This window comes from Chiloscyllium punctatum, chromosome 32 (genome assembly GCF_047496795.1).
Source record: "Chiloscyllium punctatum isolate Juve2018m chromosome 32, sChiPun1.3, whole genome shotgun sequence".
NCBI classification, from domain to species: Eukaryota; Metazoa; Chordata; class Chondrichthyes; order Orectolobiformes; family Hemiscylliidae; genus Chiloscyllium; species Chiloscyllium punctatum.
In genome coordinates, this window is record NC_092770.1 from 20,760,434 (window position 1) to 20,775,766 (window position 15,333).

At 40.9% G+C, this 15,333-nt stretch overlaps 1 protein-coding gene across 5 annotated transcripts in view; it reads left to right on the forward strand.

The window, feature by feature from the left end:
- The window catches only part of LOC140457965 (uncharacterized), a 108,848-nt gene that overhangs the window by 74,348 nt on the left and 19,167 nt on the right, over positions 1-15,333 (forward strand). For 4 of the 5 annotated variants that reach the window (XM_072551840.1, XM_072551843.1, XM_072551841.1 and 1 more), the window contains one exon: positions 8,172-8,381. The exons of the other annotated variant lie outside the window; for it this stretch is intronic. In XM_072551840.1, the coding sequence (XP_072407941.1) occupies positions 8,172-8,381 (210 nt within the window). The remainder of the gene's footprint in view (positions 1-8,171; positions 8,382-15,333) is intronic. 5 annotated transcript variants of the gene reach the window in all.

A 15,333-nucleotide genomic window follows, 5' to 3' on the forward strand; every position in this document is an offset into this window, starting at 1 on the left:
TATTTCTGACCACAGGGGCCTGGTAATGAATTAATAAAGTACAAATTTTAAAATCTTATATGGTCTTAATGTGAGAGAAGTGAATGATATATTGGTGCAGCTAAGTATAAAAGCTGCACGCAGCAACTTTTAGGGGCAATTGCAAAATATCTATTCATTTCTTAAATGTCCACTCAAAGTATACTTCCCCTTGTTATTTTGATCTCCTGTTGGCTAGTTAAGTAGTTCTGCAATTTATGAACATGCAAGCACATTATCCTTCCTGTTCAGCTATTTATAGTGTCACTTTTGAGAGTATTTCCTGTTGCAGTATTTTTCATCTTTGACATCCTTCATTTCTCACTGAAGGCAGTGTCTTTTATCTTACCTTTTAAGTGTGATTATATTTTGATTTAGTCATTATCTTTAAGGAGGTTACTAGGACTTGACTAAATCTAGAAATGTATTTGTTCCCTCAAGTGAAGAGGGTATGGTACTAATTTATTTGCATGGTTCCTTTTAGAATATGAGCAAACAAAAACAGAAATTGCTGGAGAAAGTCCGGTCTGGCAGCACCTGTGGGAAGAAAGCAGTGTTAAAGTTTTGAGATAAGACCGTTCCTGAACAGTCACCAGACTCTGTCTCTGTACTGTCCTCTGTTCTTTGAGTTGCTCAGGGTAGTGTCCGAGGCCCAACTGCTGCATCAATGACCCCACCTCTCCATCATAAGGTCAGAAGTGGGGGATGTTTGCTGATGATTGCATAATATTTAGCACCATTCACGGCTCCTCAGATACTGAAAATTAGATTCCCTACAGTGTGGAAACGGGCCTTTCGGCCCAACAAGTTCACACCGACCCTCCAAAGAGCAACCCACCCAGACTCATTCCCCTACGTTTACCCGACTAATGCACCTAACAGGCAATTTAGCATGGCCAATTCACCTAACCTGCCTATCTTTGCACTGTGGAAGGAAACCGGAACACCAGGAGGAAACCCGTGCAAACATGGGGAGAATGTGCAAATTCCACAGACAGTTGACCAAGGTGGGTTTTGAACCCGAGTCCCAGGCACTGTGAGGCAACAGTGCTAACCACTGAGCCACAGTGCCGTGAAGCTGACCATGTTTAAATGCAATGAGGCCTGTACAATTTCTCGGCTCGAGCTGATAAGTAGCAAATAATGTTCAAGCCACACAAATGTCAGATAATGACCATTCCTACTAAGAGACAATCTAACCTTCACCTCATGAAATTGAATGGTGTTAACATCACTGAATCCCCCACTATCAAGATTCTTGGGGATTACCATTGACCAGATACTCAACTGGACTCACCACATAAACGCAGTGGCTACAAGAACAGGTCAGAGGTTAGGAATAATGGAGCAAGTAGCTCACCACCTGACTCCCCAAAGACTGTCCATCATCTACAAGGCACAAGTCAGGAGTGTGATGAAATACTCCCCACTTGCTTTGATGGGTGCAGTTCCAACAATATTGAAGAAGCTTGACACCATCCAGGACAAAGCAGCTCAGTTGATTATCGCACTGCATCCACAAGCATCTACTCCCTCCATCACCAATGATTAGTACAGCAGTGTGCACTGTCTACAAGATTTATTGTAGAAATTCACCAAAGATTCTTAGACAACACCTTACAAACCAATAACCACCACCATCCAGAAGGACAAGGGCAGCAGACACATGGGAACACCACCTACAAGCTGACTTCCAAGCGAATCACTACTTGGAAATATATCGGCGTTCCTTCACTGTCGTTGGGTCAAACTCCTGGAATTCCCTCCACAACGGCATTATGGATCAACTTGTAATATGTTGACTGCAGCAGATCAACAGTGCAGATCACTACCATATCCTCAAAGGTAACTAGGGACCAGGAATGATTGCTGGCCAGCCAGTGACACCCGGATCCAACGAGTGAATTTTAAAAAAAGGCCTGGCCATGCCATTCTAAACCTCTGAAACACATTGCCAGCTTACTAAGAAATAACAGTACTTTTATTAATAAAACAAACATGTATTTATAGATGCACTCCACCTCTATCACCTAGAAGAAAAAGATCAGCAGGTGCTTGGGGGCACCACTGTCTGCATTTTCCTCTCTAAGTTGCACACTATCCTCACTTAGAAATATATCACTATTCCTTCACTGCCATTGGATCACAATCGTGGGATTCTTGGTTAGCAGCATTTGCTATGTACCTACAACCAAAGGACTCAGTAGTTCAAGAAGCCCGCTCACCACCACTTTCTCCAGGGCAGTCAGGAATGGGCAATGCTCACTTAGCCAGCAATGCCCACATTCCCATGAACAAATAACAAAGAAGATGCAGAAGCGGAGTTGGTCTTGGCTCAGTGGTGACATTAAAGCCTCCTGAGGCAGTACTTTGATCCCATTCAGCCTTTACCAGACAGCAGAGAGGCATTCCAGTCTCCGAATACTGGGCTGACATCTAGTGGGGTGTACTTCCCCAATGGGAATAGAGTAACCCTGGTCGGCAGACCATAGTTACTTCGTGCTGTAATGTTTTGAAGTTGCAGTTTGAATGTGTTCATGTGAAGCTGCCATACTTAAAAGCACAAGAAGATGGAGCTGTACTAAGCAACAGAAAGCATTAAATGATTGCTTAATTTTTAAAAAAACTAATATTGTTTACTTGTATAATATTAAAGCTTGGTCTGCTTTTGGCTGTATTAAGTCCCAAGAACATTATGCATGGCCAAGAACTTCTCAGGTTCACATCCTATCTGTCCAGTTGCAATAGAGTCAAGATCTATCATTGTAACTAGTCAATTTTCATAAGGAATACTGAGTCAGTCAATGACCAGGTTTATGGGCAAATGTAGGATTTTGTCACAGTAACAACACAAAATGATTTCAAAAATTAGAAATAGCTGGAGAAACTCATCAGGTCTGACAGTCACCAGTGCCTCCAGATCATAGCATCTGTGGAGAGATAGCAGAGTCAGCATTTTGTGTCCAATGTCTCTCTTTCCAGCATCTGCAGTTCTTTGCTTTTTTTGTTTACAGACTATGATTTATTCGATATAGAAGTTGAAGAAATAGATTACTTCATCTTTGTAGATAAGAGAATCAGCAAAATACATAGAAACAACTATTATGATATTTGTGATACTGAATATAGCAATCTGCTGCCCTCTGCAGCTTTTTGGAACTGCACTGAATTGGAAACCCAATCATATGTTGAGGTCGTACAGAACATTGGTGAGGCCTCTTCTGGAGTACTGTGCGCGGGTTCTGTTTGCCCTGTTATAGAAAGGATATTATTAAACTAGAGAGGGTTCCGAAAAGATGTTGCCAAAATGGAAGAGGCATTCCAGTCTCTGAATACTGGGGTTTTGAGTTACAAAAATAGGTTGGAAAGATTGGGCCTTTTTTCACTGGAGTGTAGGAGGTTGAGGGGTCATCTTACTGAGGTTTATAAAATCATGAGGGACATAGATAAGATGAATGGCCATGGTCTTTTCCCTGAGGTAGGCGAGTTCAAAACTAGGGTGTGTATTTTTAGGGTGAGAAAAGAAGGAAGTCGTCTCACCTTAAAAAGAAACTTTGCTTTAATTTAGTCAAACCTGTCAGAGATAGTGCCATTTAGTTTTCATCGGGCCTAATTTGATTTGATTTGCAATTTCATGAAATATGTAAGGATTAGTGATTCACAGTGGCAATATATTTGTAAACATCACTTGTCTAAGCTGCATCTTTAGAACAAGTAAAACTAGAAACCATAAAACTGTGAAGTTCGCTGTCCAAACAGTATTTTTCTGAATAAAATGTCAATAACTGTGCTATCTGAGTTCATTGGCTAGGCACTGAACTGTGAAGAATGGATAGTGCTTAATTATTGCTCAGAAACTCTAGCTACTGTGTTACTACCACACAGTGAGAAGAATCATTTATGCCTGACAGGAAACAATATTAATCAATTACTGACAGATGACAGTGATATCATATTTACAGAAGCTACCAGTTTAATTTCCTGCATGACATCCGGCTGGTAATACTGTGGTAATAGCTTCCTGCACTGATGCATCAAGTTTGCTTTGTGTCTTGTTTTTCTTTTTATTTCTGACTCAGAAGTAATTCCACAAAGTTTACCAGCTATGACTGGCTTAGTCTTTGTTCCTTGGCTTTCTTACTGCTGAAAGAACATGTTTGCATTGTAGTTATTGGCACAGGAATAGATAGTACTTACTGTTTAAGGTCATTATGTACCTCTCATGGTTTAAGAACATCTTTTATGAGGACATTTCTGTAACTAGTTCATATTTTATATTTTTAAACACCTGAGGTAAAAAGTTAATGACCAATAATATTTCAGCATGTTTCAGTTTTATAATGTGGAATAAATTGAATACACCTAGCAAGTTTGTATAGTAGAATTTATTTCACTCGCATTTTGGTCAAAACCCAGTATAGGTCCTGATTTGTGTTGGAGCATGTTGTGGACTGGAACAGTGGAATGTCAATTGATCTGTTTCCCAGTTTCCTGTGTTTTCTGCTTTAGAAAGGACTGGAGAGAATAATGGAAGAGAATGCTTATGTTAAAAACTCTTCTTCCTTCAATCAGAACAGTTTACTTATTTTTGCCTAGCTCACTAAGCAATACAAAGCATTCTTCTGTGAGACAAAAATGTATGAAATAAATTAGGATTTTAGAACAGTCGACAAATAAATTGATTCATTTTGTTTACTGCGAATCAATATTGAAGTTGTAATTAAAAGGGATATAGGCAGCAAGAACAAGGAGTTTATGCTGAACTTGAATGCTGGTTCAACCTCAGCTGAAGTGTAATGTTCAGTTCTGGGCAGTGCACTTCAGAAGGAATGTGAAGGCCTTAGAGAGTGTGCAGGTAAGATTTGCAAGAGTGGGTCATAGATTGGAAGCTTCAGTTGTGAAAATATATTAATGTGGAGGTACTGGTGTTGGACTGGGGTGGACAAAGTTAAAAATCACACAACACTAGGTTATAGTCGAGCAGGTTTATTTTGGAAGTACAAGTTTTTGGAGCACTGCTCCTTTGTCAGGTGGCTAGTGGGGCAGGATTATAGGACACAGAATTTATAGTAAAAGATCAAAGTGTCATAGAAACTGAAGTGATGTATTGAACAAACTTAGATTGCTGTTAAGTCTTTAATCATTGAGAGTGGGGGTGCAGATTTCAATTCATTAATATGTAAATCCCAGAACTACTTTCACATCACAGTCCCCTTAAAACTTAAGGCTTATGTGAAAAAGAGGTGGCATCTCAGCTCAAACAATGCATTAAAGGTGTGAGGTTAGAATCTGTATCCCAACCTTTGCAGATTTCTATTTGCATTCTATTTTGTCCAAAAAGCGCAAAATCTGTGGGCAGTCAGTCCGTATTACATTTTATCAATTCCTACTTTGGAAATAGAACCAGTCTGACTCAAGGTTGTGATACAGACAGACTGTAACCTCATACCTTTAATGCATTGTCTGAGCTGAGATGTCACCTTTTTTTTAAATAAAATCTTAAGTTATCTCAGGACTGTGACTTGAAAGAATTTCTGGGATTTACATATTTATGAATCGAAACCTGCAACCCCATTCTAAGTGATTAAAGACTAAGCAGCGATCCAGGTTAGTTTGTTGCATTTCATCAATTATATGACACTTTGATCTTTTACTATAAATTCTGTGTATTATGGACCTGCCCCACTAGCTACCTGACTAAGGAGCAGTGCTCCAAAAGCTTGTACTTCCAAAACAAACCTGTTTGACTATAACCTAGTGTTGTATGATGTTTAACTTTGTAGATAGATAGATAGATTTGTAAAGGTAGGACTGTTTTCTTCGCAGAAAAGAAGGTTGAGGAGAGATTTGATAGATGAATTCAAAATATGAGGGGTTTGTGTGATAATGACAGCATAAAATTTCTCTGCACTTAAGTGTATATTGAACTTCTAATTCCATTATGTTTCTTTCCTAAAAAGAGGACTGCTACAGCCAAAAGATGACAGTAGATAAAAATTCACTGACTAACAGGATGGTGTGAGCCCATGGAATATCACAGCTGTCCAGAGAAAGGGAAACTTCAAGCAGAACGATTCAAAAGGGCATGAATAATGATAGGCTGACTCCCTTCTCAATAAAAAGCCATTTCTTGTATATATCACTCTGTTTTATGCTTCTAGAGATATATAAACAGACTTTTAAAAACTACAGTGCCTGGTCTTTGTGTATTAGTGACCTGACATTTTGGTATGTGGACATGTGTGCTGTGAAGTTCGCACTTTAAGAACAGCCATTAAACACCCCTGCAATGCAGGTAAATGAGGTTTAAATAAGATCAGCCAGCTACCATCCAAAGGTACAAGGGGTGGGGCAAGAAAGATCTAACTGCCTCTAAAGCCAAAAATTACAAACTAGGCTTCTCAACTACCAATATCAACACTACTGTTATGGGCCAGGCCAGACCCCCTCAAAAGCATTTCAAGAAGATAGCCAAGACCCTAACTTTTCTAGCTGTTTTAAGCAGGTGTAAAATGGGTATTCCAGGATGATGCAGCTGGCCCAACCAGTTTTAAACAAAACAGAATTTATTTACAGACTACTGAATGAAACACCAACAAAAGAGAACCAAATTTAGAATAACTGACTATGCGAAAACCTATTCAACTCTATCGCAATTTAATGTATCAAATACTTGCAACCTCCCTTGGCAAAAAAAAGGTGAAATCAAACACTGGTTCTTACAGGAAAAGTGTCAGAGAGAGAGAGAGAGAGAGAGGGGGGGGTTCAGCAGGGAGCTACTTCTTTGAGTCCAGCAGCTTCTCTGGGTTCCCAGCTAAAACTGGACCAGCAGTTGCAAACAAAAACAGCTTGTTAAAACCAAAACAAACCTAACCCTGAACTGGGAGAATTGGCTACTCCCCTTTCATTGTACAAGTGTTTTTGTAAAAAAAACACTTAAAACCATTTTTTATGTAACTATTTCCGGACATATCCAAACCTCTGTCTTTGTGACCCCCCCCACCTCCAAAAGAAAACACAAGGCCAACATAATCTTGTGAAAGGAGCAGCATCATCACACTATCAATACCAGCCAAAATGCGGCTGCAAAGTTCTGCTATTTACTCTTCATGATCGACCTTGAGACTGATCCATCTACTGTTTTTAAAATTTTCTGTATGGACTCCCATCTTATTCCTAATCTGTGCAAGTTTGTTGTGTTATTGTATCTCATTACAGTTGGTAACTAATTAATTAACTCCTTTCTTAATTCAATAAAACCTGGTTAAATTAGCTCTTTTTAAAACACAGATTCACTTGGTCTGGGAGAAGCACGTTCAGGGCAAATTAATCTTATGAACAACTGAGGGGGGTGAGTGAACAAAATAAATGTCAGTTCATCCCTTCTCGCCTGGGAGTTTAACTATTCGGATTATCCGGTCTGAATCAGTACCAAAATTGGGGAGCCTCATCTTGCTCTGTTTGAAACAGTGGACAGAATAGATGGGAAGGAACTATTCCCAGCCACAAAGGAATTGAGAATGAGCGCCAACTGATTTAAAATAAATGGCAAAAGAAGGTAAGCGATATGAGAAAATACTTTTTCAGGCAGCGGTTAATTACATCTGGAACTCACTATTTCAGGGTATGGTGGAGGCAGATTCAATTGGATTATTCTAAAGGGAATTAGATTATTATTTGAAAGTGAAGAATGTAAAGGGTTAAGGAGTGAGATATCGGGAGAATGTCACTAAGTGAATTGCTCATTCAGAATGTCAGTAAGGACACAATGGACTGAATGGCCACCTTCTGAGCTATAGCGCTTCTGTGAATAGTATAAACTATATTCTTGGCACATGATCTTTTTTCAGGTAGTTTTTACATCATGAATAGATCTGTTTTATTAATCTGTTCACTTTGAAATCTAGATTGTAAGAACAGATGGGTCACAGATGGAAAGGCAATTGATGCGGAGTTGCTAAACTTTCTGTGTAAACAGAGTAAGCTTTGTTGCTTAGTGTCTTTCTTTGCCAGACTTCTCTCAGTACTGAAATCTGTTTGAAGTTGGACATCATACAAGAAGACAAACGAAGCTAATATCTTTTATGCACATGATATTGGAATGCAGGAATGACATTTTCCTTTTGTTTCCTTTTTTTGCCAATTGATTGCAGTCAAAAGCAGCAGAGTCGCACAGTCCCTCACTAGTAACAAACCAGGTGAACAGTTGTCTGGATCCTTCTCATCGGGTAAGCTCCCATGCAATGGACCCAGCCAGTGGTGACCCTGGTATAACTAGCACTCTGGAGGACCACACAGGCATCCCACCAACATTTGCCAGCACATTAGGGCACATTGTAGAGCAACTGGATGTTTTAACCCAGGTGAGTGATTGAAAAGGTGAAGGACCTAATAATTGTTTTGCTAATATGTTTTTCTTACATTTTTCACTCTAGGAGCATTTCATTGCTGCTTTTTTGCTCCAGTTACATTTTTATCTTTGTGAGTTGCTCGGTCCACTATTGTATCTCATTTATATAAACAGTTTGGATAAGAATTTAGGAGACTTGTTTAGTAAGTTGCAGATGACACCAAAATTGCTGGTATCATTAACAGTGAAGAAGGTAATCTAAGATTGCAAAGAGATTTTGATCATTTGTGCCAATGGGCTGAGGAGTGACAGATGAAGTTTAGTTTGGATAAATGTGAGGTATTGCATTTTGGTAAGATGTGCAGGGGCGGGACTTAGACACTTAATGGTAGGCCCCTGGGTAGTATTGAACAGAGATACCTAGGGATTCAGGTACATAGGTCTTTGAAGCTTGTGTCATAGATAGATGGGGGAATAAAGAAGGCTTTTAGCACTCATGCCTTCATAGCTCAGACGATTGAGCATAGGAGTTGGGATGTGATGGTGAGGTTATACAGGACATTGAGGGCACTTTTGGAGTACTGTGTACACTTGTGGTCGCCTCTGCTATAGGAAGGATATTATTAAACTGGGGAGGATTCAGAAAAGATTTACCAGGATGTTGCTGGGACTGGAGAGTTTGGGAGGCTGGGACTTTTTCCCTGGACCATAGAAGGTTGAGGGATGACTTTAAAGAAGTTTAAAACCTTGTGAGAGACATTGATAGGATGAATGGTAAAGGTCCGTTCCCTATAGTGGGTGAGTTCAAAAACTAGAGGGCATATTTTTAAGGTAAGTGGTGAAAGATTTAAAAAGGACCTGTGGGGCAACCTTTTCACACAGAGGGTGGTTCATATGTGGAATGAATTATCAGAGGAAGTGGTAGTTGCAGGTACAGTTATAATATTTTAAAAACATTTGGATAGGTATATAAACAGGAAAGGTTAAGAGGGAGATGGGCCAAACACAGCCAAATGGGGCTATTTTAGTTTGGGAAACTTTGTCAGCACAGACGAGTTGGATTGAAGGGTCTATTTCTGTGATGTATAACTCTGTCTGCTCTCAATGACTCTAAAATCTGAGATTTGAATTTGTTACAATCATAATAATTGCATGGTACCAGTACCTGTTGATTTTAACCAATTAAGACCAAACTCCTCTTTTTGCACAGAGTTAAAGGATAAACTTGCAATAACTTGTGTTGATTGCTACAACACTTGTTCCTTTTCCCTGAAAATTCTTGTTTTACAGTGTTAATACCATACCACCAGAATGTGTGAAGTCATTCAAAAATACACAATTATGGATAGTTTTTCTCATGCTATCATGTGCTCAAAAGTACTATCAAACTAACTTAATTTCCTGAGAGAGATGGATAAAGACAGATTAAAATTACAGGGTAAAGCTTGGCTTTTGTAGGCTCCAGTCATAGTGTCATAGAAGCATAGAAAATAGGAGCAGGAGTAGGCCATAGTCATACAGCATGGAAACAGGCCCTTTGGCCCAACATGTCTGTGCCAACCAACAAACACCAAGCGACACTAATCCCATTTTCCTCCACGTAGTTCGTAGTCTACTCTGCTTTGGCATTTTAAGCGCACGTCCAGTTGCATCTTAAATGTTGCGGGAGCACCTGTCTCCTCAAACGTTTTAGGCAGCGTATTCCAAATTTCTGCCAAATGCTGGTTAAAAAAGAAGCATTTCCTCAAATCACTCTAAACCACTTACTTCTCAACTTGTGCCCTCTGTCTTAGATGCATCTGCCATGGGGAAAAGATTCTCACAACCTACTCAGTCTATGTGTATCGTAATTTTAAAAAGATTGGATTAGATTCCCTACAGTGTGGAAACAGGCTCTTCGGCCACCAAGTCCACACCGACCCTCCGAAGAGTAACCCATCCAGACCCATTTCCCTCTGACTAATGTACCTAACAGTATGGGCAATTTAGCATGGCCAATTCACCTGACCTGCACATCTTTGGACTGTGGGAGGAAACCAGACCACCCAGACGAAACCCACGCAGACACGGGGAGAATGTGCAAACTCCACATAGTCAGTGGCCCAAGGCTAGAATCTAACTTGGGTCACTGGTGCTGTAAGGCAGCAGTGCGAACCACTGAGCCACCGTGCTGTCCCAAGAAATTGAGCTTCAGTGAGCCTGATGTGATCGGAACATGTAACCTTCTGATCTGGAATCAGACGCGCTACTGTTGCAACACAAGCCCACAGCCAAATTTTGTATATTAATCAGATTCCCTCCCCTTAGCTGCCTGTATTCTAAGGAAAACAAATTCAGACTAACCAGTCTTTGATCATAACTCGGCCTTTTCATCCCAGGTAGCCTCCTAGTGAAGCTTCTCTGCACCCTCTCCAGTGCAGCCATGTCGTTCCATTTAGTGTGGTGACCAGAACTGCACACAGTATTCCATCTGTGACCTCATCAATGTTTGATAAAGCTGTATCAAGATTTTCTGGCTCCTATAAGCCCCAGCTAACGCAGGCAAGCATCCCATATTGCTTTTCACAACTCTATCTACCTGTGCTGACATCCAAGATTCCTTTGTTCCTCGATACTCCCTAGGGACCTACCATTCATTGTGTAAATCCTTGTCTTATTAGACCTCTCAAATGCATCACCTCACATTTCTCAGGATTAGATTTCATGTGCAAATGCTCTGCCCAGTTTATCAGCTGATCAGTTTCAGACTACAGCCTGAGATCATCCTCCTCACTATCAGCAGCACCAATTTTCATGCAAACCTACTAATTATGCTTCCACATTCACATCCAAGTTATTCATGTACATGACAACAGCAAGGTTCCCAGCACCGATCCCTGTGATAGACTGCTAGTCACAGGATTCCAATCACAAAAGCAACCCTCCTCCATCACCCTTTGCTCCTGTTTGCAAGCCAATTTTTTATCCAGTTTGCCAAATTGCCTTGGATCCCTTGCACTATTACCTGTTGACCAGCCTTCCATGTGGAACTTTGACAAAGACCTTATTGAAATCGCATCAACTGCACTACCCTCACCAGTATATTTAGTCACCTTTCAAAAAACTTATTTATATTTAATCCCTCTAACAAATCCATGCTGACTATCCCTGATCAGTCCCTGACTTTCCAAGTGTTGATTCATCCTGTCCCTCAGAAGTTTTCCCTGTAATATCCCTACCACTGACATCAGATGAACTGGTCTGCAATTACCTGGCATATCATTGCTGACCTTCTTCAACAAAAGAACAACATTAGCTTTCCTCAAGTCATCTGGCACTTCATTTTTCACCAATAGAGTATTGAATATATCTATCAGGATCCCAGCAATCTCCTCACTTACCTGCCATAGCAACTCATACATCACCTCAGGTCCAAGGGATTTAGACACCTTTATGCCTGCTAAAACATGCTCCTTATTAACCTTCATATGTTCTAAAACCTCACCATCCCAGCTGAAATCCACAGCTACAATGTCTTTCTCTTCTTTGAATACAGGTGAGAAAAATTCCTTTAAAACTCATCCACATTCTCCAGTACCATGTGGAGATTGTCCTTTTGATCTCCAATAGACTCCACTCTTAGAACATAGAACAAAACAGAGCAGAACAGGCCCTTCGGCCCTCGATGTTGCGCCGACCTGTGAACTATTTTCAGCTCGTTCCCCTACACTATTCCCAAATCATCCATGTGCTTATCTAAGGATTGTTTAAATCTTCCTAAAATGGCTGAGTTGACTACATTAGCAGGTAGGGCATTCCACATCCTTACCACTCTCTGCGTAAAGAACCTGCCTCTGACATCTGTCTTAAATCTATCATCCCTCAATTTGTAGTTGTGCCCCCTCGTACAAGTTGACGTCATCATCCTAGGGAAAAGGCTTTCACTGTCTACCCTATCCAATCCTCTGATCATCTTGTATGTCTCTATCAAATCCCCCCTTAGCCGCCGCCTTTCCAATGAGAAGAGACCCAAGTGTCTCAGCCTTTTCTCATAAGATATTCCCTCCAGACCAGGCAACATCATGGTAAATCACCTCTGCACCTTTTCCAATGCTTCCACATCCTTCCTGTAATGGGGCGACCAGAACTGTACACAATATCCCAAGGGTGGCTGCATCAGCATTTTGTACAATTGCAGCATGATATTGTGGCTCCGGAACTCAATCCCTCTACCAATAAAACCTAACACACTGTATGCCTTCTTAACACCACTATCCACCTTGGTGGCAACTTTCAGAGATCTATGTACATGGTCTCCAAGATCCCTCTGCACATCCACACTACCAAGATCTTTCCATTGACCCAGTACTCTGCCTTCCTGTTATCCTTCCCAAACTGCATCACCTCACATTTAGCTGCATTGAACTCCATTTGCCACCTCTCAGCCCAATTCTGCAGTTTATCCAAGTCCCCCTGCAACCTGTAACATTCTTCCAAACTGTCCACTACTCCACCGACTTTAGTGTTGTCTGCAAATTTACTAATCCATCCACCTGTGCCTGCGTCTAAGTCATTTATAAAAATGACAAACAGCAGTGGACCCAAAACAGATCCTTGTGGCACACCACTAGTAACCGGACTCCAGGCTGAATATTTTCCATCAACCACCACTCACTGCCTTCTTTCAGAAAGCCAGTTTCTAATCCAAACTGCTAAATCACCCTCGATTCCATGCCTCTGCATTTTCTCCATCAGCCTACCATGTGGGACCTTATCAAAGGCTTTACTGAAGTCCATGTATACGTCAACTGCCCTACCCTCATCTACATGTTTGGTCACCTTCTCAAAAAACTCATTGAGGTTTGTGAGACACGACCTGCCCTTGACAAAACCGTGTTGACTATCTGAAATCAAATTGTTGCTTGCGAGATGATTATAAATCTTATCTCTCATAATCCTTTCCAAAACCTTTCCTACAACAGAAGTAAGGCTCACTGGTCTATAATTACCTGGGTCATCTTTGCTGCCCTTCTTAAACAAGGGCACAACATTTGCAATCCTCCAGTCCTCAGGTACTAAACCTGTAGACAATGATGACTCAAATATCAAAGCCAAAGGCTCTGCTATCTCCTTCCTAGCTTCCCAGAGAATCCTCGGATAAATCCCACATGGCCCAGGGGACTTGTCTACTTTCACTCCTTCTAGAATTGATTACACCTGTGCGTAACTAACCTCGATCCTTTCTAGTCTAATATCTCGTACCTCATTCTTCTCCTCTACAATGTTCTCCTTTTCCTGAATGAACACCGATGAGAAATGTTCATTTAGCACCTCTCCGATCTCTACAGGGTCCACGCTCAACTTCCCACTTCTGTCTTTGACTGGCCCTAATCCTACCCTAATCATCCTTTTATTCCTCACATACCCATAGAAAGCTTTAGGGTTCTCCTTTATTCTATTTGCTAACGACTGCTCGTGTCCTCTCTTTGCTCTTTTTAACTCTCTCTCTTTAAATCCTTCTTAGCTAATCTGTAACTCTCCATCGCTTCATCTGTACCATCTTGCTTCATCAACACATAAGCCTCCTTCTTCATCTTAGCAACAGATGCAATTTCTGTAGTAAACCATGGTTCCCTTACCTTATCACTTCCTCCCTGCCTGACAGGGACATACCTATCAAGGACATGCAATATATCTGTTCCTTAAACAAGCTCCACATATTGATAGTCTGCATCCCCTGCATTTTTGCTACCCCATTCTATGCATCCTAATTCTTGCCTAATCGCATTATCAATAACTTTTGACCTGTGGCATGTACCTATCCCTTTCCATCGCTAAACTAAACGTAACTGAATTATAGTCACTCTCTCCAAAGTGCTCACTTACAACGAAATCAAACAACTGGCTTGGTTCATTATCAAGCACCAGATCCAATGTGGCATCCTCTCTTGTCGGCCCTTTCACATACTGTGTCTGGAAACCCTTCTGTACACATTGGACAAAAACTGATCCATCCGACATACTAGAGCTGTAACATTTTCAGTCAATGTTGGGGAAGTTAAAGTCCCTCATAATGACCACCCTGTTCCTTTCACTCCTACTTAGAATAGTTTTGCTAATCCTCTCTTCAATCTCCCTGGAACTCTGCAGAGGCCTATTAAAAAAAACTCCAAGCAGTGTGACCTCTCCCCTCCTGTTTCTAACCTAAGCCCACATTACCTCATCAAAAGTTCTCTCGGCCAACCGCTATACTATCTTTGACTAACAAGGCCACACCTCCCCCTCTTTTACCACCTTGCCTGTTTTTAATGAATGATCTAAACCCTGAAACCTGCAAAATCCATTCCTCACCCTGCTCCATGTCTCCGAAATGGCCACAACATCGAAGTCCCAGGTATCTATCCATGCTGCAAGCTCACCTACCTTATTTAGGATACTTCTAGCGTTGAAGTAGACACACTTCAAACCAGTTTGCTGTCTGCCAGCACATTCCTGTGACGCTGAAATCCTGTCCCTGTCCTTTCTACTCTCATCCTCCTGTGCACTGCAACTATGCCTCCGGTTCCCATCCTCTTTCTCTGCATATACTTATAAAATGCCTAGAGGTTTTCCATAATCTTATAAGCTAAAAAATGTTTTATGATCCTTCTTTGCACTCCTAATTTCTTTTTAAGCACACTGTACACAGTCTCTCCTTTTGAAGGGCTTCCCTGTTTTTAATTGTGTTGTGCCTACCATAATTCTTCCTTTTGTTTTCATTATCAAACTCTCAATATCTCTTGACATGTTGGATTCCCTGGACTCTGCTGCTCTTGCCCTTCAACTATTAGAGGAAAATACTCCCTGAACGTTCAGTTTACTACTTTGAAAAGACTCTCACTTTCAAATGTGGACTTACTGCAAGTAGCTGCTCCCAGTCTACATTTGCTAGATCCTGTCTAATGATATTGAATTTGGCCTTCCCCTAGTTTAGACACTTTAACTTA